At 44.9% G+C, this 23,074-nt stretch overlaps 1 protein-coding gene across 2 annotated transcripts in view; it reads right to left on the minus strand.

Moving 5' to 3' along the window:
* The window catches only part of LOC129696915 (glutamate receptor ionotropic, kainate 2), a 589,849-nt gene that overhangs the window by 108,433 nt on the left and 458,342 nt on the right, over positions 1–23,074 (minus strand). For both annotated transcript variants that reach the window (XM_055635016.1, XM_055635015.1), the window contains exon 11: positions 3,863–4,086. In XM_055635016.1, coding sequence (XP_055490991.1) covers positions 3,863–4,086 — 224 coding nt within the window. The remainder of the gene's footprint in view (positions 1–3,862; positions 4,087–23,074) is intronic.

Raw genomic sequence — 23,074 nt, forward strand, 5'->3', positions numbered from 1 at the left:
AACAAGGCAGGGGTTGATATGGAGAAATTAAAACGCATGCCTGCACTGACTATCTCCAAGAAGAGAGACTCTCTTAACAACCTACCTTGATATTCAAAGGCATTATAACCATCAAATATCTCTCATTAACATTCTAGGGGCCAGCCAGGGAGCAGTTAGATCAGCCACATTGGTCTAAAGCTGACCAGAATGGATCAGAATGGACCAGCGACATGCCTTTCCTGACCCTGTGAGCAATTTTGGGCCCCAAATCTGAGGAAGGATGTGCTGGCCCTGGAGAGGGTCCATAGGAGGTTTACTAGAATGATGCCAGGAATGAGTGGGTTAACATATGATGAGCGTTTGTCGGCACTGGGCCTGTACTCGCTGGAGTTTAGAAGAATGAGGGGGGACCTCATTGAAACGTTCCGAATGCTGAACGGCTTGGATAGAGTGGATGCGGAGAGGATGTTTCCACGAGTGGGAGAGTCTAGGACTAGAGGTCACAGCCTAAGAATTAAAGGACGTTCCTTTAGGAAGGAGACGAGAAGGAATTTCTTTAGTCAGGAGGTGGTGGAATCTGTGGAATCTTTGCCACAGACGGCTGTGGAGGCCAAGTAAATGGATATCACATTGATAGATTGATTAGTAATGGTGTCACAGGTTATGGGGAGAGGACGGGAGAATGGGGTTGAGATTGAATGGTGGAGTAGACTTGATGGGCTAAATGGCCTAATTCTGCTCATACAACTTATGAACTTGTGAACTTATCAGGGGTGTGATTGAATACTCTCTACTTGCCTGGATGAACTCCAACGACGCTCAAGAAGCTAAACACATTGAAGACGTCTACCTGACTGCTTGGTACCTCATCGTCCAACCTCAACACACATTCTCACCTCTACTGTGCATTGTACATGCCATCAAATGACAAGATGTACCGCAGTTACCTATCTTCAACATTGCCTTGCAAACCCACCGTCTTTCCCACTAATCTAAGGGACCCCCCCCCACCAAGTCAACCACCATCATGACTTGGAAAGATATCAGTGCTGGTAGGTTTCAGTCCCGGAGTGCCTGCCTGCACTGAAGAATTGCAGTGCCTAAATATAACCATATAATGTAACAATTACAGCACGGAAAAGAGGCCATCTCGGCCCTCCAAGTCCGTGCCGAACACTTTCGCAAATACGCACATTCTGAAAATAAAAGAGCATGGATGTAGAGTGGGGGCAGGCTAGTATGGCTAGGAGCGCGGGAAGGAACTGCAGATGCTGGTTTACATCGAAGATAAACACAAAAAGCCGGAGTAACTCAGCGGGTCAGGCAACATCTCTGGAGAAAAGGAATAGGTGACGTTTCGGGTTGGGTCTTGTTCACTAGTATGGCTGATGGGCTGAAGGTCCTGACCCTCTGCTTCAAATTCTATGTAACTTTAACCCTCCACACTAACAATAGTTTCATATCCATAAGCTTTGCTTGTCCCCCAACCCTGACCAACATGCCCATCTACACTAGGCCAACAGGCCTGCGTTTGGCCCATATCCCTCTAACCCCTATTCTGTGCCTCAGGTTTCTTTCCCCTTTCCCCCCTCACCTTAAACATATCTCCTCTGGCTTTCAATTCCACTACTCTTGGCAAGAGACTTTGTGTGTTTACACCCATCCATGCCTCTCACCATTTTTGTACACTTCTGTAAGATCACCCTTCATCCTCCTGCACACTAAGGAATAGAATGCTAGCCTGCTCAACCTCCCCGTACAACTCAAGCCCTCAAGTCCTGGACAAAGTCCTGGTAAATCAACTCTGCGCCGTCTGAGGAAGGGTCTCGACCCGAAACGTCACCCATTCCTTCTCTCCAGAGATGCTGCCTGTCCCGCTGAGTTACTCCAGCTTTTAGTGTCTATCTTCTCTGCACCCTTTCCAGCTTGACTCATCTTTCCTATCACACGGTGCCCAAAACGGAACTTTCTCTCTCTCTCTCTCTCTCTCTCTCTCTCTCTCTCTCTCTCTCTCGCTCTCTCTCTCTCGATTGGCAAAAAAGATCGGTTCATTCCGCTGGTAGACGAAAATGCTGGAGAAACTCAGCGGGTGAAGCAGCATCTATGGAGCGAAAGAATAGGTGACGTTTCGGGTCGAGAACCTTCTTCAGTTCCGCTGATTCTGTCTCACACACGACTTTGCAAAAATGCAGTCAACAATGATAATATGAATGTGAATCTCTTGACAGAGAAGTGTGGAAACGAACACCTCCAGATTCGGGGACAGTTTCTTCCCAGCTGTTAATAGGCAACTGAATCACCTTACCACAACCAGAGAGCAGTCCTGAACTACTATCTACCTCTTTGGTGACCCTCGGACAATCCTTGATCAGACTTTGCTGGCTTTACCTTGCACTAAACGTTATTCCTTGATCATGTATCTGTACACTGTAAATGGCTCGATTGTCATCATGTGTTGTCTTTCCGCTGACTGGTTAGCACGCAACAAAGGCTTTTCACTGTACCTCGGCACACGTGACAATAAATTAAACTAACCTAAAGGTAACGGCCTCAAGTTTACAACAATTTATTACAAAAAAATGATCAGCTTAAATCTGTGTCCCTTGTGGCTGACATTGTTACCAATGGAAACACTGAACTCTCTTTATGATATTGAACACCTCTGATAAATCTTCCCTTAAATGCCTCAGTTCTAAAGAGAACTCCCCCTACTTCTCTGTAGAGCTCCCGTCCCACCTCCCTCCTCCCTATTCTATATCTCAGCCCTTGATATCGCCCTGAAAATGCCATGGCCATAACTTAGGTCTAACCAGATGTGAAGATTTCTGCAAGAGGAACCCTCTCTCCACCAAGACACAAAATGCACATCTCCAAAAGTTTCTGTTTTGAAGTCTGATGGAGACCTGTTCAGCCCACTGCGCTGTAACCGGAAGTCTGAAGTCTAAAGGTGCAATTCTAAAGATGCAATCCCCACTCTTTCCCCGCGACCTCCTCCAGTGTCATTGTTTACAGCGGGAATACTCTGATGGCAAGTGGGAGACCAGCAAATGTCTGGCAGATGCATTTCAGTGCAGATCCCACATCTGCATTTCTCCTGCTCTGGAATAGAAACAAATCCTAGCTCCTCGCATGCGTCAATCATTTTAAAAAAAATGCGGTCTGAGCTGCACTGGCTGGGTGCAGTGTTTAACCGCAGCTGTGATATCATGTCCGAGAACATGCATTTGAAGCAAGGTGAAAAGCATTTGTCGGTAACAGTGAGAGAGGGGGGCGTTTAGTTAACCTAACTCACAGTGCTGTATGAAAAAAACGACCACCTCTCTGCTAGTGTGCCTGTCCGCACAAAAGCCCCCCTCCCCCCACCTCCCCATGACTAATTAATAGCCTTTCTTAAGACGTTTTCTGTGAAACCACATTTTCCATGCTTCAGTCCATGTGTGCAGTGAAACAGCGTAATGTGTAAAATTCAATTAACTGCCTTCATTTTTCTTGTGGACAGCATTCATCTTTTACACAGTGTCACCAGCACAGTAGGGTGACTAAAGGAGAGATGCTGGTTTAACACACTTATCTGCACCACAAACCCAGTCGCAAATGGCTTTCTGAAAACATTTCCTTTTCCTCCCCGATATTAGCAAGATTTTTTTTTTTCTCTAAATATTATTTATATATACATATATATATATATATATAGATATGTATATGTATATATATATATATATAACCTCAAGACAGATATGACAAACAGCACAGAGGTGTTAAAACAAAGAGGGACAAAAAAGAAAAGAAAATCAAACAAAAGAAAAAAAATCAGTGACTTTTGACAACATTTGCAAAAACAGAGTGGCATTGCCAAAACTCACTGAAGGCATCATGTTACCTGGCTATAACAAACAGCACACAACTGACACCCAAGTAAGCCAGCAGAATATACATCCAGATATCAGGGGAGAGAGGATTCAGGAAGGAGAAAACGCCAGGGTTTGTACCGTTGGGCTTTCGGTACAAAATACTTATTCCCAGGGTCATAAATGGCTTTGAGAAGTCAATGACCTTCTCTCGGACGTAGGTGATAGTGAGGGGTGCAACTGCAAGATCAGCTTTCTGTGGAGGAAGAGGAGAGAGAAGGCACAGGTCAGTAGATCAGCAGAGGTATAACAATGGCACAGCATCATATTAGAGACATAGAATCATAGTCACAGAGTTAGGGTGGGTGAAGATTGCAACCTTCACCTGTTTCGACGCATGCAATAAACCCGGCGTGCACAATCAAATAAGATCAAATAGAACAAGTTGTCCTACAACTTTACGCTGTGCATGCCATACTCAAGAAGAAGATAGTCATAGAGTCATACAGCATGGAAACAGGCCCTTTGGCACAACCAGCCCATGCCAACCATGTTCCCGATGTTGGGGGAGTCCAGAACCAGGGGCCACAGTTTAAGAATAAGGAGTAGGCCATTTAGAACGGAGACGAGGAAACACTTTTACTCACAGAGAGTGGTGAGTCTGTGGAATTCTCTGCCTCAGAGGGCGGTGGAGGCAGGTTCTCTGGATGCTTTCAAGAGAGAGCTAGACGGGGCTTTTAAAAATAGTGGAGTCAGGGGATATGGGGAGAAGGCAGGAACGGGGTGCTGATTGGGGATGATCAGCCATGATCACATTGAATGGCGGTGCTGGCTCGAAGGGCCAAATGGCCTACTCCTGCACCTATTGCCTATTGTCTATTGTCAATTGTACTGCTCTGAAACAGGCCCTTCGGCCCAACTTCCCCACACCGACCGACCTACCCCATCTACACTCATCCCGCCTGCCTGCATTTGGCCCATCTGTTTTTGGAGCAGAATTAGCCCATTCGGCCCATCGTCTACTCTGCCATTCAATCATGGTCGATCTATCCCTCTAATCCTATCCTGTCTATGTACCTGTCCAAACGTTTTTAAACATTGTGATAGCACCAGCTGCAACTACCTCCTCTGGCAGCTCGTTCCATATACCTCCCACCCTTTGTGTAAAAATGCCCCTCAAGTTCCTGTTAAATCTTTCCCCCCTGATCACCAACCTATGCTTCTGGTTCTCCCCCTACTCTGGGTGAAAGACTCAATGCATTCACCCAATCTACTCGTCTCATGCTCTTAAACACCTCTATAAGATCACCCCTCATCCTGCTGCACTCCAAGGGATAAAGTCTTAGCCTGCTCAAACTCTCCCTATAGTTCAGGCCCTCAAGTCCTGGCAACATCCTCGTAAATCTTCTTTACACACTCTCCAGCATTAACGTTGGCTATGGAACTGCTAAATAACGAACTGCAATAATTTTTTCAATGGGGTGGCACAGTGGTGCAGCTGGTGGAGTTGCTACCTCACAGCGCCAGAGACCCGGGTTCGAATCTGACCTCGGGTGCAGCCTGCGTGGGATTTGCACGTTCTCCCTATGACCTCGTGGGTTTTCTCCGGGCGCTCCGGATCCCCCATGCGTCCCAGAGACATGCGGGTCGGTAGGTTAATTGGCCCATATGCGTGGGGAGTGAATGAGAAAGTGGCTTAACTATCACATTCAGAGAGAGTACAGAGGAGATTTACTAAAATGTTGCCTGGGTTTCAACAACTAAGTTACAGAGATAGGTTGAATAAGTTAGGTCTTTATTCTCTGGAGCGCAGAAGGTTAAGGGGGGACCTGATAGAGGTCTTTAAAATGATGAGAGGGATAGACCGAGTTGATGTGGACAAGCTTTTCCCTTTGAGAATAGGGAAGATTCAAACAAGAGGACATGACTTCAGAATTAAGGGACAGACGTTTAGAGGTAATATGAGGGGGAACTTCTTTACTCAGAGAATGGTAGCGGTGTGGAATGAGCTTCCAGTGGAAGTGGCGGAGGCAGGTTCATTGGTATCATTTAAAAATAAATTGGATAGGCATATGGATGAGAAGGGAATGGAGGGTTATGTTATGAGTGCAGGCAGGTGGGACTAAGGGGAAAAAACATTTGTTCGGCACAGACTTGTAGGGCCGAGATGGCCTGTTTCCGTGCTGTAATTGTTATATGGTTATATGGTTAACATGGAACTAGCGTGAACGGGTGATCGATGGTTTGGGAAGGACTCGGTGGCCAGAAGGGCCTGTTTCCAAGCTGTATCTCTAAACTAAACTAACAGTTCCTGCCGATCAAAGGTCATCACACATCAAAACTTGCCAATTGACATGGGCACTAATATTCACACACTGAACTTTATCATGTTTATTATATGTTACTGGGGTCAAGTCAAGAGTGTTTTATTGTCAAATGTTCCAGATAGAACAATTGCATTCTTACTTACAGCAGCACAACAGAATATGTACACATAATACCTCTATAAACAATATAATAAACAAGAAACAAAGTTCAGTGTGTATATATACAGACACACGTAGATATATAAATGCATAGGAAGGAACTGCAGATGCTGATTTAAGCCGAAGATAGACACAAAATGCTGGAGTAACTCATTATTCAGGCAACATCTCTGGAGAGAAGGAATGGGTGACGTTTCAATGCATCTCGACCAGAAACATCACCCATTCCTTCCAACAATGCTCTATTCAACATTTTCTTTGATCTCATCCGCTTTTGATGTCTCGTTGTCACACCTTACCCTTCCATATCTCTATCTCCCTCTCCCCTGACTTTCAGTCTGAAGAAGGGTCCCTTTGTTTTTATGTGTGCATGTGTGTGTGTATATATACACGCACACATAAAATACAAACAACAATAATAGTGCAAGAATAGCAATGGTAATGTTTAATAGCCTGATGGCTGGAGGGCTTATCTTTACATACTCTGTTGAACTGCAGTTCTACCGGGGACATATGTCAATAAAACATTCTATACTCGTGATATTGCTGAAGTCAAACATTTAAGAACAAGTTTAAAGTTTGTCTCAGAAAACTTTACAGCATGCTTCATTTGTGAATTTAATACCTCGTTCCCAAGGAGTCGGAGCGGGCTTTTACTTTTATACTTGAGCTTTTTTCAGAAGTGACGTCTGGAAAATGTATTACTGGCAGGAAGACTTTGTCGGGTTCAATGCCACCAGTTAGTTCCTCAAGCAGACCTTGGGGACTCATCAATCTGTAGGTAGCATTACTTGCCCTTCATCAAGTTAACTGAGGCCATAACTCACAGCCCATGGGCTTGCATTCTAGCACTGGTTATTGTACAACCACACAACGTATCAATAAGAGGTCCTTACTAAGGCACCGTCTCCGCGTTTGCCGACACACATTTTTAGTTTAATTTACTTTAGAGAAACAGCGCGGAAACAGGCCCACCGAGCCCGCACTGACCAACGACCCCCCCACACTAACACTGCCCGATACACACAGGGGACAATTTTACATTGATACCAATCCAATTAACCTACAAACCTATACGTCTTTTAAATTTTCTTTGCAAATAATAAATGAATGAATGAATTAGACTTTAGAGATACAGTGTGGAAACAGGCCCTTCAGCCTGCTGAGTCTGCATCGATGATCGACCATGTTCATGTTCATGTCATAGGAGAAGAATGAGGCCATTCGGCCCATCAAGTCTACGCTGCTATTCAATCATGGCTGGTCTATCTCTCTCTCCTAAACCCACTCTCCTGCCTTCTCCCCATAACCCCTGACTCCAATGCTAATCAAGAATCTGTCAATCTCTGCCTTAAAAATATCGATTGACTTTGCTTCCACTGCAGTCTGTGGCAAAGAATTCCCCAGATTCACCATCCTCTGACTAAAGAAATTCCTCCTCATCTCCTTCCCACATTTTTTTTCTGCAGCTGTGGCCTCTGGTCCTAGACTTTCCCACTGGATCACCTCAGAAACTTATACTATCCTACACGCAGGGAAAAATTTACAACTTTCGCTGCATGGTTTCAACAATAACGTTGTTTCTCTGTGGTAAATTAAACAAGGATAATAATCTGTTCTTTCTTTAGGAGTGGGCAGTAGTTTCTAGAGGAGATCATGAAGCATTGGGTTGGTTGGAGATAGGCTCCGGAGTACAGCGGCACGGTGGCGCAGCGGTAGAGTTGCTGCCTCACAGCGCCAGAGACCCGTGTTCAATCCTGACCATGGATGCTGTCTGTACGGAGTTTGTACATTCTCCGCGTGACCTGCGTGGGTTTCCTCCCCACACTCCAAAGACGTACAGGTTTGTGGGTTAATTGGCTTCAGTAAAATTGTCCCTGGTGTGAAGGACAGTGTTCGTGTGCATCTACCCGATCTATTCCTCTAATGATCTTATACACCTCTATAAAATATCCCCTCATCCTCCTGCGCGCCAAGGAATAGACACTCTTTCTGGACAAGTGTCAGGACTATTCAACCTATCCCGAAAGCTCACACCCTCTAGTCCTTGCAACATCCTCGTAAATCTTCTCTCAACCCTTTCAAACTTGACAACATCTTTCCTATAACATGGTGCCCAGAACTGAACACAATACTCTGAATGCAATCTCACTAAATTCTTATACAACTGCAACATAACCTCCCAACCTCTATACTCAATGCTCTGACTGATGAAGGCCAATGTGCCAAGAGCATTTTTGACCACCTTATCTACCTGCGACTTCACCTTCAAGGAACCATGCACCTGTACTCCGAGATCCCTCTGCTCCACAACACTCCCCAGAGTCCTGTGTAGGTCCTGCCCATGTTATGGTTCCCATAAATGCGGCATCTCACATTGATCTGTTTTAAATGCCATCAACCATTCTTCAGCCCGCCTGGCCAACCGATCAAGATCCTGCTGCAGTTTTTGACAACCATTGTCGCTGTCTACAATACTACCCACTTTTGTATCATCTGCAAACGTGCCAATCTTGCCTTGTAAGTTCTCCTCCAAATCATCCAAATCATTGATATCATCGTGCGTTGGAAGATTGAAACAGAGAGGAGCAACCTTGGAGTAACATTGATCTAGTCAACAAATCTCAGTGGGCCAACGAGGATGTTCAAATGCCCAATCATTCTCCCAAGATGATGACATCTCTGTCATTACCAGCATTCTTCATCTCTCTTAAAAGAGCAGAGACTTCATTCTGGATACATTCCACAATGTAACTATAAATTTTAAGCTTTGTTTGTGTAATTTGCTGTTCAGTGAGTCACTTCGACGGCACTTTTAAGCGGATACTTTCTATATAATGCTAACAAAGCTCTTTGCTTAGCTTTCAGCACCACAGGCACTGGACCAAAGCAGAGCTATTTGTCACTAAATGACTGCACTGACATTTCTAATACGTAGCAGGATTTTCTGCGTAACAATAAGCAACTGCAGATACTGGTTTATGCCAATGACAGACAGTTTTGGTCTCCTAAGACATTCTTGCCATAGAGGGAGTACAGAGAAGGTTCACCAGACTGATTCCTGGGATGTCAGGACTTTCATATGAAGAAAGACTGGATAGACTCGGCTTGTACTCGCTAGAATTTAGAAGATTGAGGGGGGATCTTATAGAAACTTACAAAATTCTTAAGCGGGTTGGACAGGCTAGATGCAGGAAGATTGTTCCCGATGTTGGGGAAGTCCAGAGAATAAGGGGTCACAGTTTAAGGATAAAGGGGAAATCTTTTAGGACCGAGATGAGAAAATCATTTTTTACAGAGAGTGGTGAATCTGTGGAATTCTCTGCCACAGAAGGTAGTTGAGGCCAGTTCATTGGCTATATTTACGAGGGAGTTAGATGTGGCCCTTGTGGCTAAAGGGATCAGGGGATATGGAGAGAAGGCAGGGATGGGATACTGAGTTGGATGATCAGCCATGATCATATCGAATGGCGGTGCAGGCTCGAAGGCCCGAATGGCCTACTCCTGCACCTATTTTCTATGTTTCTATGTTTCTTAAACTGCTGGAGTAACTCGGCAGGTCTGGCAGCATCCCTGGAGAACATGTGTCGGAAGGAACTGCAGATGCTGGTTGACACTGGATAATCAATGTTCCATATTCAATAACCAATATTCAAGAAGTCAATATTCTCTAACCAGCTTTCTCTCCCTCTTCATCCCTTCCCCCACCCTAGTTCTCCGACTAGTTTGACTGTGTCCTCCTGATTAAAATTTCCTTTATATGCCTCGTTGTCACCTTCCCCTCGCTGACAATGATCCATTCTATATTTTCCCTGAGCTTCATACCCCTTGATGTCTCATTTTCACACCTTACCCTTCCGTATCTCCCGTTTCCCACTCGGCCTGAAGAAGGGTCTCGATGCGAAACATCACCCATCCCTTCTATCCAGAGATGCTGCCCGTCCCAGCATTTTGTGGCTATCTGAGGGAAGATTGATAGGTGTAGGCAGGGTAGGCAGCGGCCCTAGAGAAGATGGTTAGGTGCCGTTCCGGGTCGGGACCCTTCTTCAGACCAGGGAAGGGTGCAGAGGTGGCTCGCTACTCCGGGGATGCTGCGTGACTTGCTGAGTTACTCCGGTCCGTCTTAGATTTTCCAGAATGCTTCCCGAATAAGAGGGCTTCAGCCACGGGGAGGGCTTGGATGGTCACGGATTATTTCCTCTGGAACGTCGGAGGTTGAGGGGAGACTTGATCGAATCACGTAAAACTATGAGACGCATAGAAAGGGTGGACAGTCTGAACCTTTTTTACCCAGGGTGGAAATGTCCAACACTTGAGGGCAAAGCTATAAGATGCGAGGGGGAAGGTTTAATGGAGACTTGCGGAGCAAGGTCTTTACACAGAGAGTGATGGGGCACTGGAACGCATTGTCGAGGCTGCTGGTGGAGGGGGCAGATATGATAGTGGCGTTTAAAAGGTTTTTACACAGGCACGTGGAAATACAAAGAATAGCGGGATATGGGTCATAAGTTATAAGAGAAGAACTAGGCCATTCGGACCATCAAGTCTACTCCGCCATTCAACCATGGCCGATCTACCTTTCCCTCTCAACCCTATTCTCCTGCCTTCTCCCCTCAACCCCTGACAACCGTACTGATCAAGAATCTGTCAATTTCCATCTGAAAATCATCCATTGGCTTGGCCTCCGCAGCCATCTCTGTGGCGATGAATTCCACAGATTTAACACCCTCTGACTAAAGAGATTTCTCCTCAAGCACAGGATTTCCCGTGCGTTTCTTGCTTCAGCAGCGGTAGGGTTGCTGCCTTTATGCCCCTGTCCCAATTAGGAAACCTGAACGGAAACCTCTGGAGACTTTGCGCCCCACCGAAGGTTTCCGTGCGGTTCCGGGTCAGTTTTTGTCAGTCTCCCTACCTGCTTCCACTACCTGCAACCTCCGGCAACCACCTGCAACCTCCGAGAACCGCACGGAAACTTGGGTGGGGCGCAAAGTCTCCCGAGGTTTCCTAAGTGGGACAGAGGCATTACTGAGCCCGAGACCCGGGTTCGATCCTGACAACAGGTGCTGCCTGTACAGAGTTTGTTCGTTCTCCCCGTGACCTGCGTGGGTTTTCTCCGGGTGCTCCGGTTTCCTCCCACACTCCAAAGACGAACATGTTTGTAGGTTAATTGGCTTGGTAAAAATGCAAATTGTCCCTAGTGTGTGTAGGATAGTGTTTGTGTGCGGGGATCGCTGGTCGGCACGAACTCGTTGGGCCGAAGGGCCTGTTTCTGCGCTGTATCTCCAAACTAAACAAAACTAAATTAGACTAAGTAGTGAGAGGACTTGCGGGAAGTCATTCATGATTGCTTCTGCAGTGTACAAAGTAATGGCCGGGACGGAGATCTCAATCCTACAGCCAAATTAAACCTTCAGACAGAATCACAGACACAAGAGTTGTTCAAGCCTTTTATCGCTTCTATAAAACACCCAGCAAGCCTGTCGTTTATCTGGTGTATTCCTTGTTTACAGCACGTTTTTGTAATTGCACGATCGTCAAACTGACAGATGTTTGGGATGACAAAGGAATTTAAACGGACTGAGCTTTGTACCAATCTCTCTGCAGGCATGGAGATAGCAGCATCACGCTGAACACAGCAATGTTTGCGTCACGGTGGCACAGCGGCAGCCCTACTGCATTACAGCTCCAGATACCCAGGTTTGATCCTGACTACGGGGGAGTGCATGGACTGGGGGGGGGGGGGTGGTGGGGGGGGGGGGGGGGGGGGGGGGGGGTGGGGGGGGGGGTGGGGGGGAGGGGGGGGGGGGGGGTGGGGGGGTGGGGGGGGGGGGTGTGGGGGGGGGGGGGGGGGGGGGGGTGTGGGGGGGGGGGGGGGAGGGTGGGGGGGGGAATCTTGCAAACCTTCATACCTTTTGTACTATTTCACCGATCGGAACAAAACTCATTTGACTTGCAGCAGAGGAGAATTGTGAGTAAGGTGGCGAAAAATTGTAGCGCTATGTGGGATCGTTTTTGTGCAAATTTAATTACAACAGGAAGTGGTCAAGATGAGAGTTTTAGTAATATATATATAGATAGATTGCTATGTGTATCCACATTTGTAGAACATGGAACAGTACAGCATAGGAACAGACCCTTCGGTCTAGCCAGAGAGTGGTGAATCGGTGGAATACATTGCCACAGAGGGCTGTGGAGGCCAAGTCACTGGATATTTTTAATGCACAGATTAACGATTTCTTGATTAGTACGGGTGTCAGGGCTACGGGGAAAAGGCAGGAGAATGGAGTTGAGAGGCAAAGATAGATCAGCCATGATTGAATGGCGGAGTAGACATGATGGGCCGAATGACCTAATTCTGTTCCTGATACCCATGAACGTATTACAGTGCCTTAACCTATGGAAGCACTGTTCAGAAGCAGAGGGGAAGTAGCTATTCCTGAGCCTTGTGAGCTTTGTGGCTCTGGGTGTCCGAGGTCAAGTTTCCCTATATATCATTCACCCATAATCACAAATGCACAATCCTCCACAAACTGGCAGCTTAATAGAGGATAATAGTTCCATTCTCTTTCCAAATCAGTGCCGCACAGAGGCGCGGAGGAAGAGATTCTCCTTCAGGTGCCTACAGCGCCAGATATCCCAATTACGGGTGCTGTCGGTATGGAGTTTGTATGTTCTCTCCGTGACTCGCATGGGTTTTTCTCCGAGATCTTCAGTTTCCTCCCACGCTCCAAAGACGTACAGGTTTGTAGGCTAACTGGCTTGGTATAAATGTAAAATTGCCCCTGGTGTGTATAGGGTGGTGTTAATGTGCGGGGATGGCTGGTCGGCACGGACTCGGTGGGCCAAAGGGCCTGTTTCCGCGCTGTATCTCTAAACTAAACTAAACGAAAAAAAAAATAAGTGTTATGCTAAGAGCGCTCAATTTTAGTAATTCAACGAGAAATGGGTTGATCAGCAGGTGCGGTTTTAATATCTGTGAATAATATGATTTAAATTTGTGAAACTGACTTTAAAAATATGCCGAACAACTTAATAGTTTCCCTGTGCAATTAGTAAATTAAACACTTTTGATATGAAAAGCTTTTAAAACATCCCCACGTGTGCCTGTGTGTGAAATAAAAATGAATGCAATTTGATAGCTGTAGCAAAGCTAATACCCAGAGTAATTACAGCATTTTGACCCTTATCTCGTTAGGCAGCTGGATTTTAAAGTCACAGAATTTCTCAGCCCAGAATTAAAATTCGCAATACAATTCAACTTTGAGTTAAAAAAAAAAGATTGGCTGCACCTACGTCTCGACTGGCTACAATGACATCAACACAGGGCTCAGCTAAATCAGCAATCCAATTTCCAATGTAAAAAAACTGCTGTTGATTTATCACACTTGAACACACCCTTAATACCTGGCTTCTATTTGACTACTTAAAACCACTGCAGTTTGAAAGAAGTGGAATTATTTAGGTCGATTAAAAGCAATCCACGATTAGAGAGAGCTTCAGAAACCCCCAGCTGAACAGCAAGCAGCCAGCATCATCGGAGACCACACACTCATTTCATCCCTGCCATTCCGGGAGAGAAAGCGCAGGAGCCTGAAAAGTGCAATGTCCAGGTTCAGGAACAGCTTCTTCCCAACAGCCATCAGGCCATTCCACACTTCAACCTCGAATAAGCTCTGAAGTACATAGATATTATTGGTATTATTGCGCTATTATTGTCTGTTTGTTTATTGTCTATTGTAAATGTACGTATGTGTGCATGTATATATATATATATATATAACCGAAGAGATGCTGCTATATATATATATATATATGTATATATGTATATGTGTATATGTATATATGTATATATGTGTATATGTATATATCAGGGCTGCCAACATTGGGTGAGAGTGGGGAGTGAGAAAATCCGAAAGACCAAGCCCGAGACCAAGCCCGAGGGAGCATGGGGACGGCGGGGGGGGGGGGGGGGGGGTGGAGGAGGGGTGTCCGTCTCTCATTGGTACGAAACATTTGCATTTTTCAGCTTGAAATTGTGCAATATGGTGCAATCTGCAGCGAGTCTTTTAACTTACACTTGAATGCAATATATATGCTTTAAATTGGATTGGAGCGTTTTTGAAAGGGGGGAGGCTGTGCGATCATTGATCACTGGCCTTGGGGGTACCTGGTGAGGGAGTGGAGCAACCGAGTGGGGAGAGGGTGTGGAAGAAGGGGGTCCCCCCTCCAAGGGTAGGAAACTTTTGAAATTTGATGTATTAAAATCATGTTTTAGTGCACTGTAGAAGTATGATTTCAATGTTTTTTGTATGAAGTATTTTTAAGCAGGTAGCGTAGCTGGGACATGTTGGCGGTTGTGGGCAAGTTGCACCGAAGGGCCTGTTTTCACACTGTATCTCTCTATAACTATATTATACCTCCACCATGCATGAATGCTTCAAAATCAAGTGATCGAGTTTTATTGCCATGTACTCAAGCATAGAAACATAGAAAATAGTTGCAGGACTAGGCCATCGGCCCTTCGAACCAGCACTGCCATTCAATATGATCATGGCTATTCATCTAAAATCAGTACCTTTCCTGTTTTTTCCCCATATCCCTTGAAGTCGTTAGCCCCAAGAACTAAATGTAACTCTCTCTTGAAAACATCCAGTGAATTGGCCTGCACTGCCTTCTGTGGCAGAGAATTCCACAGATTCACAACTCTCTGCGTGAAGAAAGTTTGTTCTCATTTCAGTCCTAACTGCCCCCCCCCCCCCTTTATTCTTAAACTGTGACCCATGGTTCTGAACGCCCCCAACATCGGGAACATTTTTCCTGCAGTTACAGTAAGTGAAAATCTAGCAGGCAAGCAGGATGCTTTCACCAACCACCCCCATTTGAAGTCCACTATCTTCCACTGTTTCTACCCAGTGCTTGGTACTTACTTCCAGCACCCACTGGTTGTCCTCCAGGATGCACCGAGCCGCAGCCTGATCCATGCCGGTCACCTGGACGAATTTGGTACACAGACTCCCACGGCAGCGGCGCGATGCTTCGACGCCTCCGACGGCCCGGGACTCTTGCACTGAGGCTGCTCCATGGCCGGAGCTGCAGTGAGCGACTCGCCAGCCCGGCAAACACTCGCCAGCCCCGCTCCCTGTCCGCATCTGTTCCCGTCCCTGGTTCTGCTTCCATCCCTCCCGCAGCCCCGGCTCCCCAACACCCGCGGACCATGCAATTTATCCGAGTTTTTAAATTTTCGTTCATCACAAAATTTCTCACCACAGAGCGTGAGAAATGGCTGATGAGCGTGAGGGCGTGAGAGTTTGCTTGAGGGCGTGAGTCTCACGCTCAAAGCGTGAGAGTTGGCATCCCTGATATAGATAGATAGATAGATAGATAGATAGATAGATAGATAGATAGATAGATAGATAGATAGATAGATAGATAGATAGATAGATCCTTACATATTTGCTCTTCCAATTCTCGCTCCCCATTTGGCTATAATACACCCCTATAAGTGTTGCTACCCCTTTCCCATTTCTCAGTTCCACCCAAATAGCCTCCCTAGACGAGCCCTCTAATCTATCCTGCCAAAGCACTGCTGTAATATCTTCCCTGATAAGCAATGCAACACCTTTAGATCAAAGCATATTCATGTGTTAGAATGGCCCAGTCAAAGTCCAGATCTAAATCCAATTGAGAATCTCTGGCATGACTTGAAAATTGCTGTTCACAGACGCTCTCCATCCAATCTGACTGAGCTTGAGCTATTTTGCAAAGAAGAATGGGCAAAAACTTCCGTCTCTAGATGTGCAAAGCTGGTAGAGACATACCATATAATATAACCATATAACAATTACAGCACGGAAACAGGCCATCTCCACCCTTCTAGTCCGTGCCGAACACGTATTCTCCCCTAGTCCCATATACCTGCGCTCAGACCATAACCCTCCATTCCTTTCCCGTCCATATAACTATCCAATTTATTTTTAAATGATAAAAACGAACCTGCCTCCACTACCTTCACTGGAAGCTCATTCCACACAGCCACCACTCTCTGAGTAAAGAAGTTCCCCCTCATGTTACCCCTAAACTTCAGTCCCTTAATTCTCAAGTCATGTCCGCTTGTTTGCATCTTCCCTCCTCTCAGGGGGAAAAGCTTATCCACGTCAACTCTGTCTATCCCTCTCATCATTTTAAAGACCTCTATCAAGTCCCCCCTTAACCTTCTGCGCTCCAAAGAATAAAGCCCTAACTTGTTCAACCTTCTCTGTAACTTAGTTGCTGAAACCCAGGCAACATTCTAATAAATCTCCTCTGTACTCTCTCTATTTTGTTGACATCCTTCCTATAATTAGGCGACCAAAATTGTACACCATACTCCAGAATTGGCCTCACCAATGCCTTGTACAATTTTAACATTACATCCCAACTTCTATACTCAATGCTCTGATTTATAAAGGCCAGCACACTAAAAGCTTTATTTACCACCCTATCTACATGAGATTCCACTTTCAGGGAACAGTGCACAGTTATTCCCAGATCCCTCTGTTCACCTGCATTCTTCAATTCCCTACCATTTACCATGCACGTCCTATTTTGATTTGTCCTGCCAATTTGTAGCACCTCACACTTATCAGCATTAAACTCCATCTGCCATCTTTCAGCCCACTCTTCCAACTGGCATAAATCTCTCTGTAGACTTTGAAAATCTACTTCATTATCCACAACCCCAACTATCTTAGTATCATCTGCATACTTACTAATCCAATTTACCACACCATCATCCATTCATTGATGTACATGACAAACAACAGTGGACCAAACACAGATCCCTGTGGCACCCCACTAGTCACTGGCCTCCAAACTGACAAATAACCATCCACCATTACACTCTGGCATCTCCCATTCAGCCACTGTTGAATCCATCTTGCTACTCCACCATTAATACCCAACCATTGAACCTTCTTAACCAACCTTCCGTGAGGAAACTTGTCAAAGGCCTTACTGAAGTCCATATATACAACATCCACTGCTTTACCCTCACCAATTTCCCAAGTAACCTCTTCAAAAAATTCAAGAAGATTAGTCAAACATAACCTTCCAGGCACAAATCCATGTTAACTGTTCATAATCAGACCATGTTTATCCAGATGCTTATATATATTATCTCTAAGTATTCTTTCCATTAATTTGCCCACCACTGACGTCAAACTAACAGGTCTATAATTGCCAGGTTTACTCTTAGACCCCTTTTTAAACAATGGAACAACATGCGCAGTACCCCAATCCTCCGTTACTATTCCTGTTTCTAATGACATTTGAAATATTTCTGTCATAGCCCCTGCCATTTCTACGCTAACTTCGCTCAATGTCCTAGGGAATATCCTGTGCGGACCTGGAGACTTATCCACTTTTATATTTCTCAAAAGTTTCAGTACTTCCTCTTCTTTGAACCTCATAGTATCCATAGCTACTCTACTTGTTTCCCTTACCTCACATAATTCAATATCCTTCTCCTTGGTGAATACCGAAGAAAATAAATTGTTCAATATCTCCCCCACCTCTTTTGGCTCTGCAGATAGCTGTCCACTCTGACTCTCTAATGGACCAATTTTATCCCTTGTTACCCTTTTGCTATTAATATAGCTGTAGAAACCCTTTGGATTTACTTTCACCTTACTTGCCAAAGCAACCTCATATCTTCTTTTAGCTTTTCTAATTTCTTTCTTAAGATTCTTTTTACATTCTTTATACTCCTCAAGCACCTCATTTACTCCATGCTGCCTATAATTATTGTCGATCTCTCTCTTTTTCTGAACCAAGTATCCAATTTCCCTTGAAAACCATGGCTCTTTCCAATTTTTACTATTTCCTTTCAACCGAACAGGGACATAAAGATTCTGTACTCTTAAAATGTCACCTTTAAATGTCCTCCATTTCTCTTCCACACCTTTCCCATAAAACAAACTGTCCCAATTTACTCCTTTTAAATCCTTTCGCATCTCTTCAAAGTTAGCCTTTCTCCAATCAAAAATCTCCACCCTAGGCCCAGTTCTGACCCTCTCCATAATTATATTTAAACTAATGGTATTGTGATCACCGGACCCGAACTGTTTCCCAACGCATACCTCCGCCACCTGTCCCATCTCATTTCCTAACAGGAGGTCCAGCACCACCCCTTCTCTAGTAGGTACTTCTATGTATTGCTGCAAAAAACTATCCTGCACACATTTTACAAACTCCAACCCATCCAGCCCATTTACAGAATGTGTTTCCCAGTACATGTGTGGAAAATTGAAATCTCCCACAACCACTACCTTGTGCTTACTACTAATATCTGCAATCTCCTTACATATTTCCTCTTCCAATTCTCGCTCCCCAGTTGGCGGTCTATAAGTGTTGCTACCCCTTTCCCATTTCTCAGTTCTACCCAAATAGCCTCCCTAGACGAGCCCTCTAATCTATCCTGCCAAAGCACTGCTGTAATATCTTCCCTGATAAGCAATGCAACACCTCCACCTCTTGCCCCTCCAATTCTATCACACCTGAAGCAACAAAATCCTGGAATATTTGGTTTCCAATCACAGCCCTCCTGCAACCATGTTTCACTGATCGCCACAACATCATTTCCAGGTGTCAATCCAGGCTCTCATCCACCTTTGTTACAATGCTCCTAGCATTAAAATATACACATTTAAGAAACCCACCCTCTCTTATTCTCTGTTTATTGTCCTATACCCCAAAAGACTTGCAGCTGTAATTGCAGCGAAAGGCGATTCTACAAAGCATTGACTCAGCGGGGCTGAATACTTTTGCACGCCACACTTTTCAGTTTTTTATTTGTTAAAAAATTTGAAAACCATGTATCATTTTCCTTCCACTTCACAATTATGCACCACTTTGTGTTGGTCTATCACATAAAATCCCAATAAAATACATTTACGTTTGTGGTTGTAACGTGACAACATGTGGAAAAGTTTAAGGGGTATGGGAACCTTTGCAAGGATAGATAGATAGATAGATAGATAGATAGATAGATAGATAGATAGATAGATAGATAGATAGATAGATAGATAGATAGATAGATAGATAGATAGATAGATAGATAGATAGATAGATAGATAGATAGATAGAGCAGCATCTCTTCAGTTGAAGAAGGGCCTCGGCCCAAAACATCACCCATTTCTTCTCTCCAGAGATGCTGCCTGTCCCGCTGAGTTACTACACCATTTTATGTCCATCTTTGGTTTAAACCAGCATCTGGTTCCTTCCAGCAACTATTTCTAAAAATAAATATTCTCACAAATATACTCATAAATACATATATATACATATATATATATATGTACACAGATATGTGTGGATATATATGTACATGTGAGTATGTGTATACAGTATACACACACACACTGAACTTCTTTTCTCATATATTATATTGTTTACAGTGTACTATGTTTACATATTCTGTTGTGCTGCTGCAAGGAAGAATGTCATTGTTCTATCTGGGACACATGACGATAAAACACTCTTGACCCATGGCTCTCTCTCTATCCAATGTGTGAATGATGTTTCCTCAATCATTCCGAGGAAATAAATCTTTGTAAAGAGCACGGCAGGCCTTTTAAGGAAAGATAAATGTTGCGCATTTCAATGTTATTGAAACCCGTGCGATCAGACGCAAAGGTCGTCGAAATCAGGAAATATGAATCTTTCTCGGCACAAAATCAGAGCCTCATTGAAAATCCCATTTCAGAAATGAACTTATAAATAAGTGTCGCTGAAACGAATGCTTATGCATTGGTAATGCAGCTGGCTACATTACAGTCTCACAACATGGTAGTTAAGGTGCACAAGAAGGAACTGCATATAACCATATATATGCAGATGCTGGAAAATCGAAGGTACACAAAATTGCTGGAGAAAATCAGCGGGTGCAGCAGCATCTATGGAGCAAAGGAAATAGGCAACGTTTCGGGCCGAAACCCTTCTTCAGACACTTATTGTTAAGGTGCATATGCTCTGTGTTCATCTTAGTATTTACCCGTTCAAGCTATTCGGAGGCATCATTTTGTGAATGGAACGTGCTGTACAATGCAAGCTGATATTGCGATGTATTGTGCAAGGTGCTGAGGAACTAAACTGATCAAAGATAGACACAAAATGTTGGAGCAACACAGCGGGTCAGGCAGCATCCCTGCACAAGATGGGTAGGTGACGATTCAGGTCTTCAGCCTCATCAAAACTGATTAGTTTGTTTTAGTGGTTGAGGTGCTGCCTTACAACGCCAGTGACTCGGGTTTGATTCTGATCCTGCCTGTCCGGAGTTTGTACATTCTCCCTGTGTTTTCTCCAGGTGCTCCAGTTTCCTCCCACACTCCAAAGACATGTTGGTTTGTAGGTTGTGTTTAAGAAGGAACTGCAGATGCTGGAAAATCAGAGGTGCACAAAAAAGCTGGAGAAACTCAGCGGGTGCAGCAGCATCTATGGAGCGAAGGAAATAGGCAACGTTTCGGGCCAAAACCCTTCTTTAGACTAGGTTTCGGCCCGAAATGTTGCCTATTTCCTTCGCTCCATAGATGCTGCTGCACCCGCTGAGTTTCTCCAGCTTTTTTGATTACCTCTGGTTTGTAGGTTAACTGGTTTCTGTAAATTGTAATTTGTCCCTAATGTGTATTATAGTAATAGTGTGCATGGTGATCGCTGGTCGGCACGAACTCAGTGGGCCGAAGGGCCTGTTTCCACGCTGTTTCTCCAAAATCTAAAATAGAAGTCCAAATGTTTTGATGTATGCTTTATCTATCAAATTTCAAAATACATAACCTGAATTGTCCCAGGTGCACTATGAGTCCATGTGCTGATCAGACGCCCCATCAAATATTACATGGCAATTAACTTAAAATCAGGATTTCAATTTTCACTGTGAATAAATCCTTGTGAAACTGTTGCAGTGATTGCATAGAATGACTCCATTCATCCCACTTAATCAAAGCAAACTTCTGGCAAAACAAACCCATTATCCTGCTCTCTCTTCAAAGCTCGGCAAATGAAACGTCTGCACAGTTCCCTTTTGGATGCAATGTTGGAATCTGTTGCCACTATCTCTGCAGACAATGAGTTCCAGAGCATGACTGGGAGCTGGTGTTAAATAACGATTAGCCTCGCTGTCTCTTTCTCTTGTGCCACAAAATGTTGAATCTGTGTGCATGCTGGAGGATTAAGCAAAGAATGAAGTGGGAATGAATGTGAGAGCTGAGTGTACTTGTTGATATTTTACGAGCGGTTGAACGAATCTAACGAGTTTCTGGACGGCACAGTCCTCCAACGATCTGTACTCGAACGAATCGACGAGATTGCTAAGGAAGCACCAAAGGAGCAAAGGGAAAGCGGAGCGCAACTCTGTCGTCCTCCCTAGAATCAGACCATTGTCGATCTCGCTACTGGCGCTGAACCAGTGCCCTAAAGGGCCTGCACCACCCTCGCGATTTTTTTCGACAACTTGCCGGCACACTTGATAGAAACATAGAAACATAGAAATTAGGTGCAGGAGTAGGCCATTCGGCCCTTCGAGCCTGCACCGCCATTCAATATTATCATGGCTGATCATCCAACTCAGTATCCCGTACCTGCCTTCTCTCCATACCCCCTGATCCCTTTAGCCACAAGGGCCTCATCTTACTCCCTCTTAAATATAGCCAATGAACTGGCCTCAACTACCCTCTGTGGCAGAGAATTCCACAGATTCACCACTCTCTGTGTAAAAAAATGTTTTTCTCATCTCGGTCGGGACTTCCCCTTAAACTGTGACCCCCTGTTCTGGACTTCCCCAACATCGGGAACAATCTTCCTGCATCTAGCCTGCCCAACCCCTTAAGAATGTTGTAAGTTTCTATAAGATTCCCCCTCAATCTTCTATATTCTAGCGAGTACAAGCCGAGTCTATCCAGTCTTTCTTCACATGGAAATCCTGCCATCCCAGGAATCAGTCTGGTGAATCTTCTCTGTACTCCCTCTATGGCAAGGATGTCTTTCCTCAGATTAGGTACACTGCGAATAGCTCGATTGTAATCATGTATTTATTTCCGCTGGCTGGTTAGCACGCAACAAAAGCTTTTCACTGTACCTCGGTACACGTGACAACAAACTAAACTGGTGACTGACATCCAGCCATAAACACCAGTTGTCATAAACACAGAGACACAGGCAACTGCAGATTCAGGTTTACAAAAATAGACGCCCGGCTATCGGTCGCTGCAAGCACGGTAAGGCAGCAACTCTACCGCTACGCCACGTGTTTGTCGGCCACGGGCTCAACGAGCGGGCCAAGAGGCAACAAGATAAAAGGGCGGCAGGTTGGAGCAGCGGTAGAGTTGCTGCTTTACGGTGCCAGATGCGCAGGTTCAATCCTGACTATTGGTCTGCGTGTCTGTACGAAGTTTGCACGTTCTCCCCGTGACCTGCGTCGGTTTTCCCCGGGATCACCGGTTTCCTCCCACATTTCAAAGACGTACAGATGTGCAGGCTAATTCAACTTCAAGCTCAAGTTCAAGTTCAAGTGAGTTTATTGTCATGTGTCCCTGATAGGACAATGAAATTCTTGCTTTGCTTCAGCACACAGAACATAGTAGGCATTGACTACTGACTTGGTACAAATGTAAAATTGACCCTAGTGTGTGTAGGATAGTGTTAGTGTGCGGGGATCGCTGGTCGGCACGGACTAAGTCAGGCCAAAACGTCAACTAATTATTTTCTCCAGAGAAGCTGCATGACCCG

Source organism: Leucoraja erinacea, chromosome 5 (genome assembly GCF_028641065.1).
Source record: "Leucoraja erinacea ecotype New England chromosome 5, Leri_hhj_1, whole genome shotgun sequence".
NCBI classification, from domain to species: Eukaryota; Metazoa; Chordata; class Chondrichthyes; order Rajiformes; family Rajidae; genus Leucoraja; species Leucoraja erinaceus.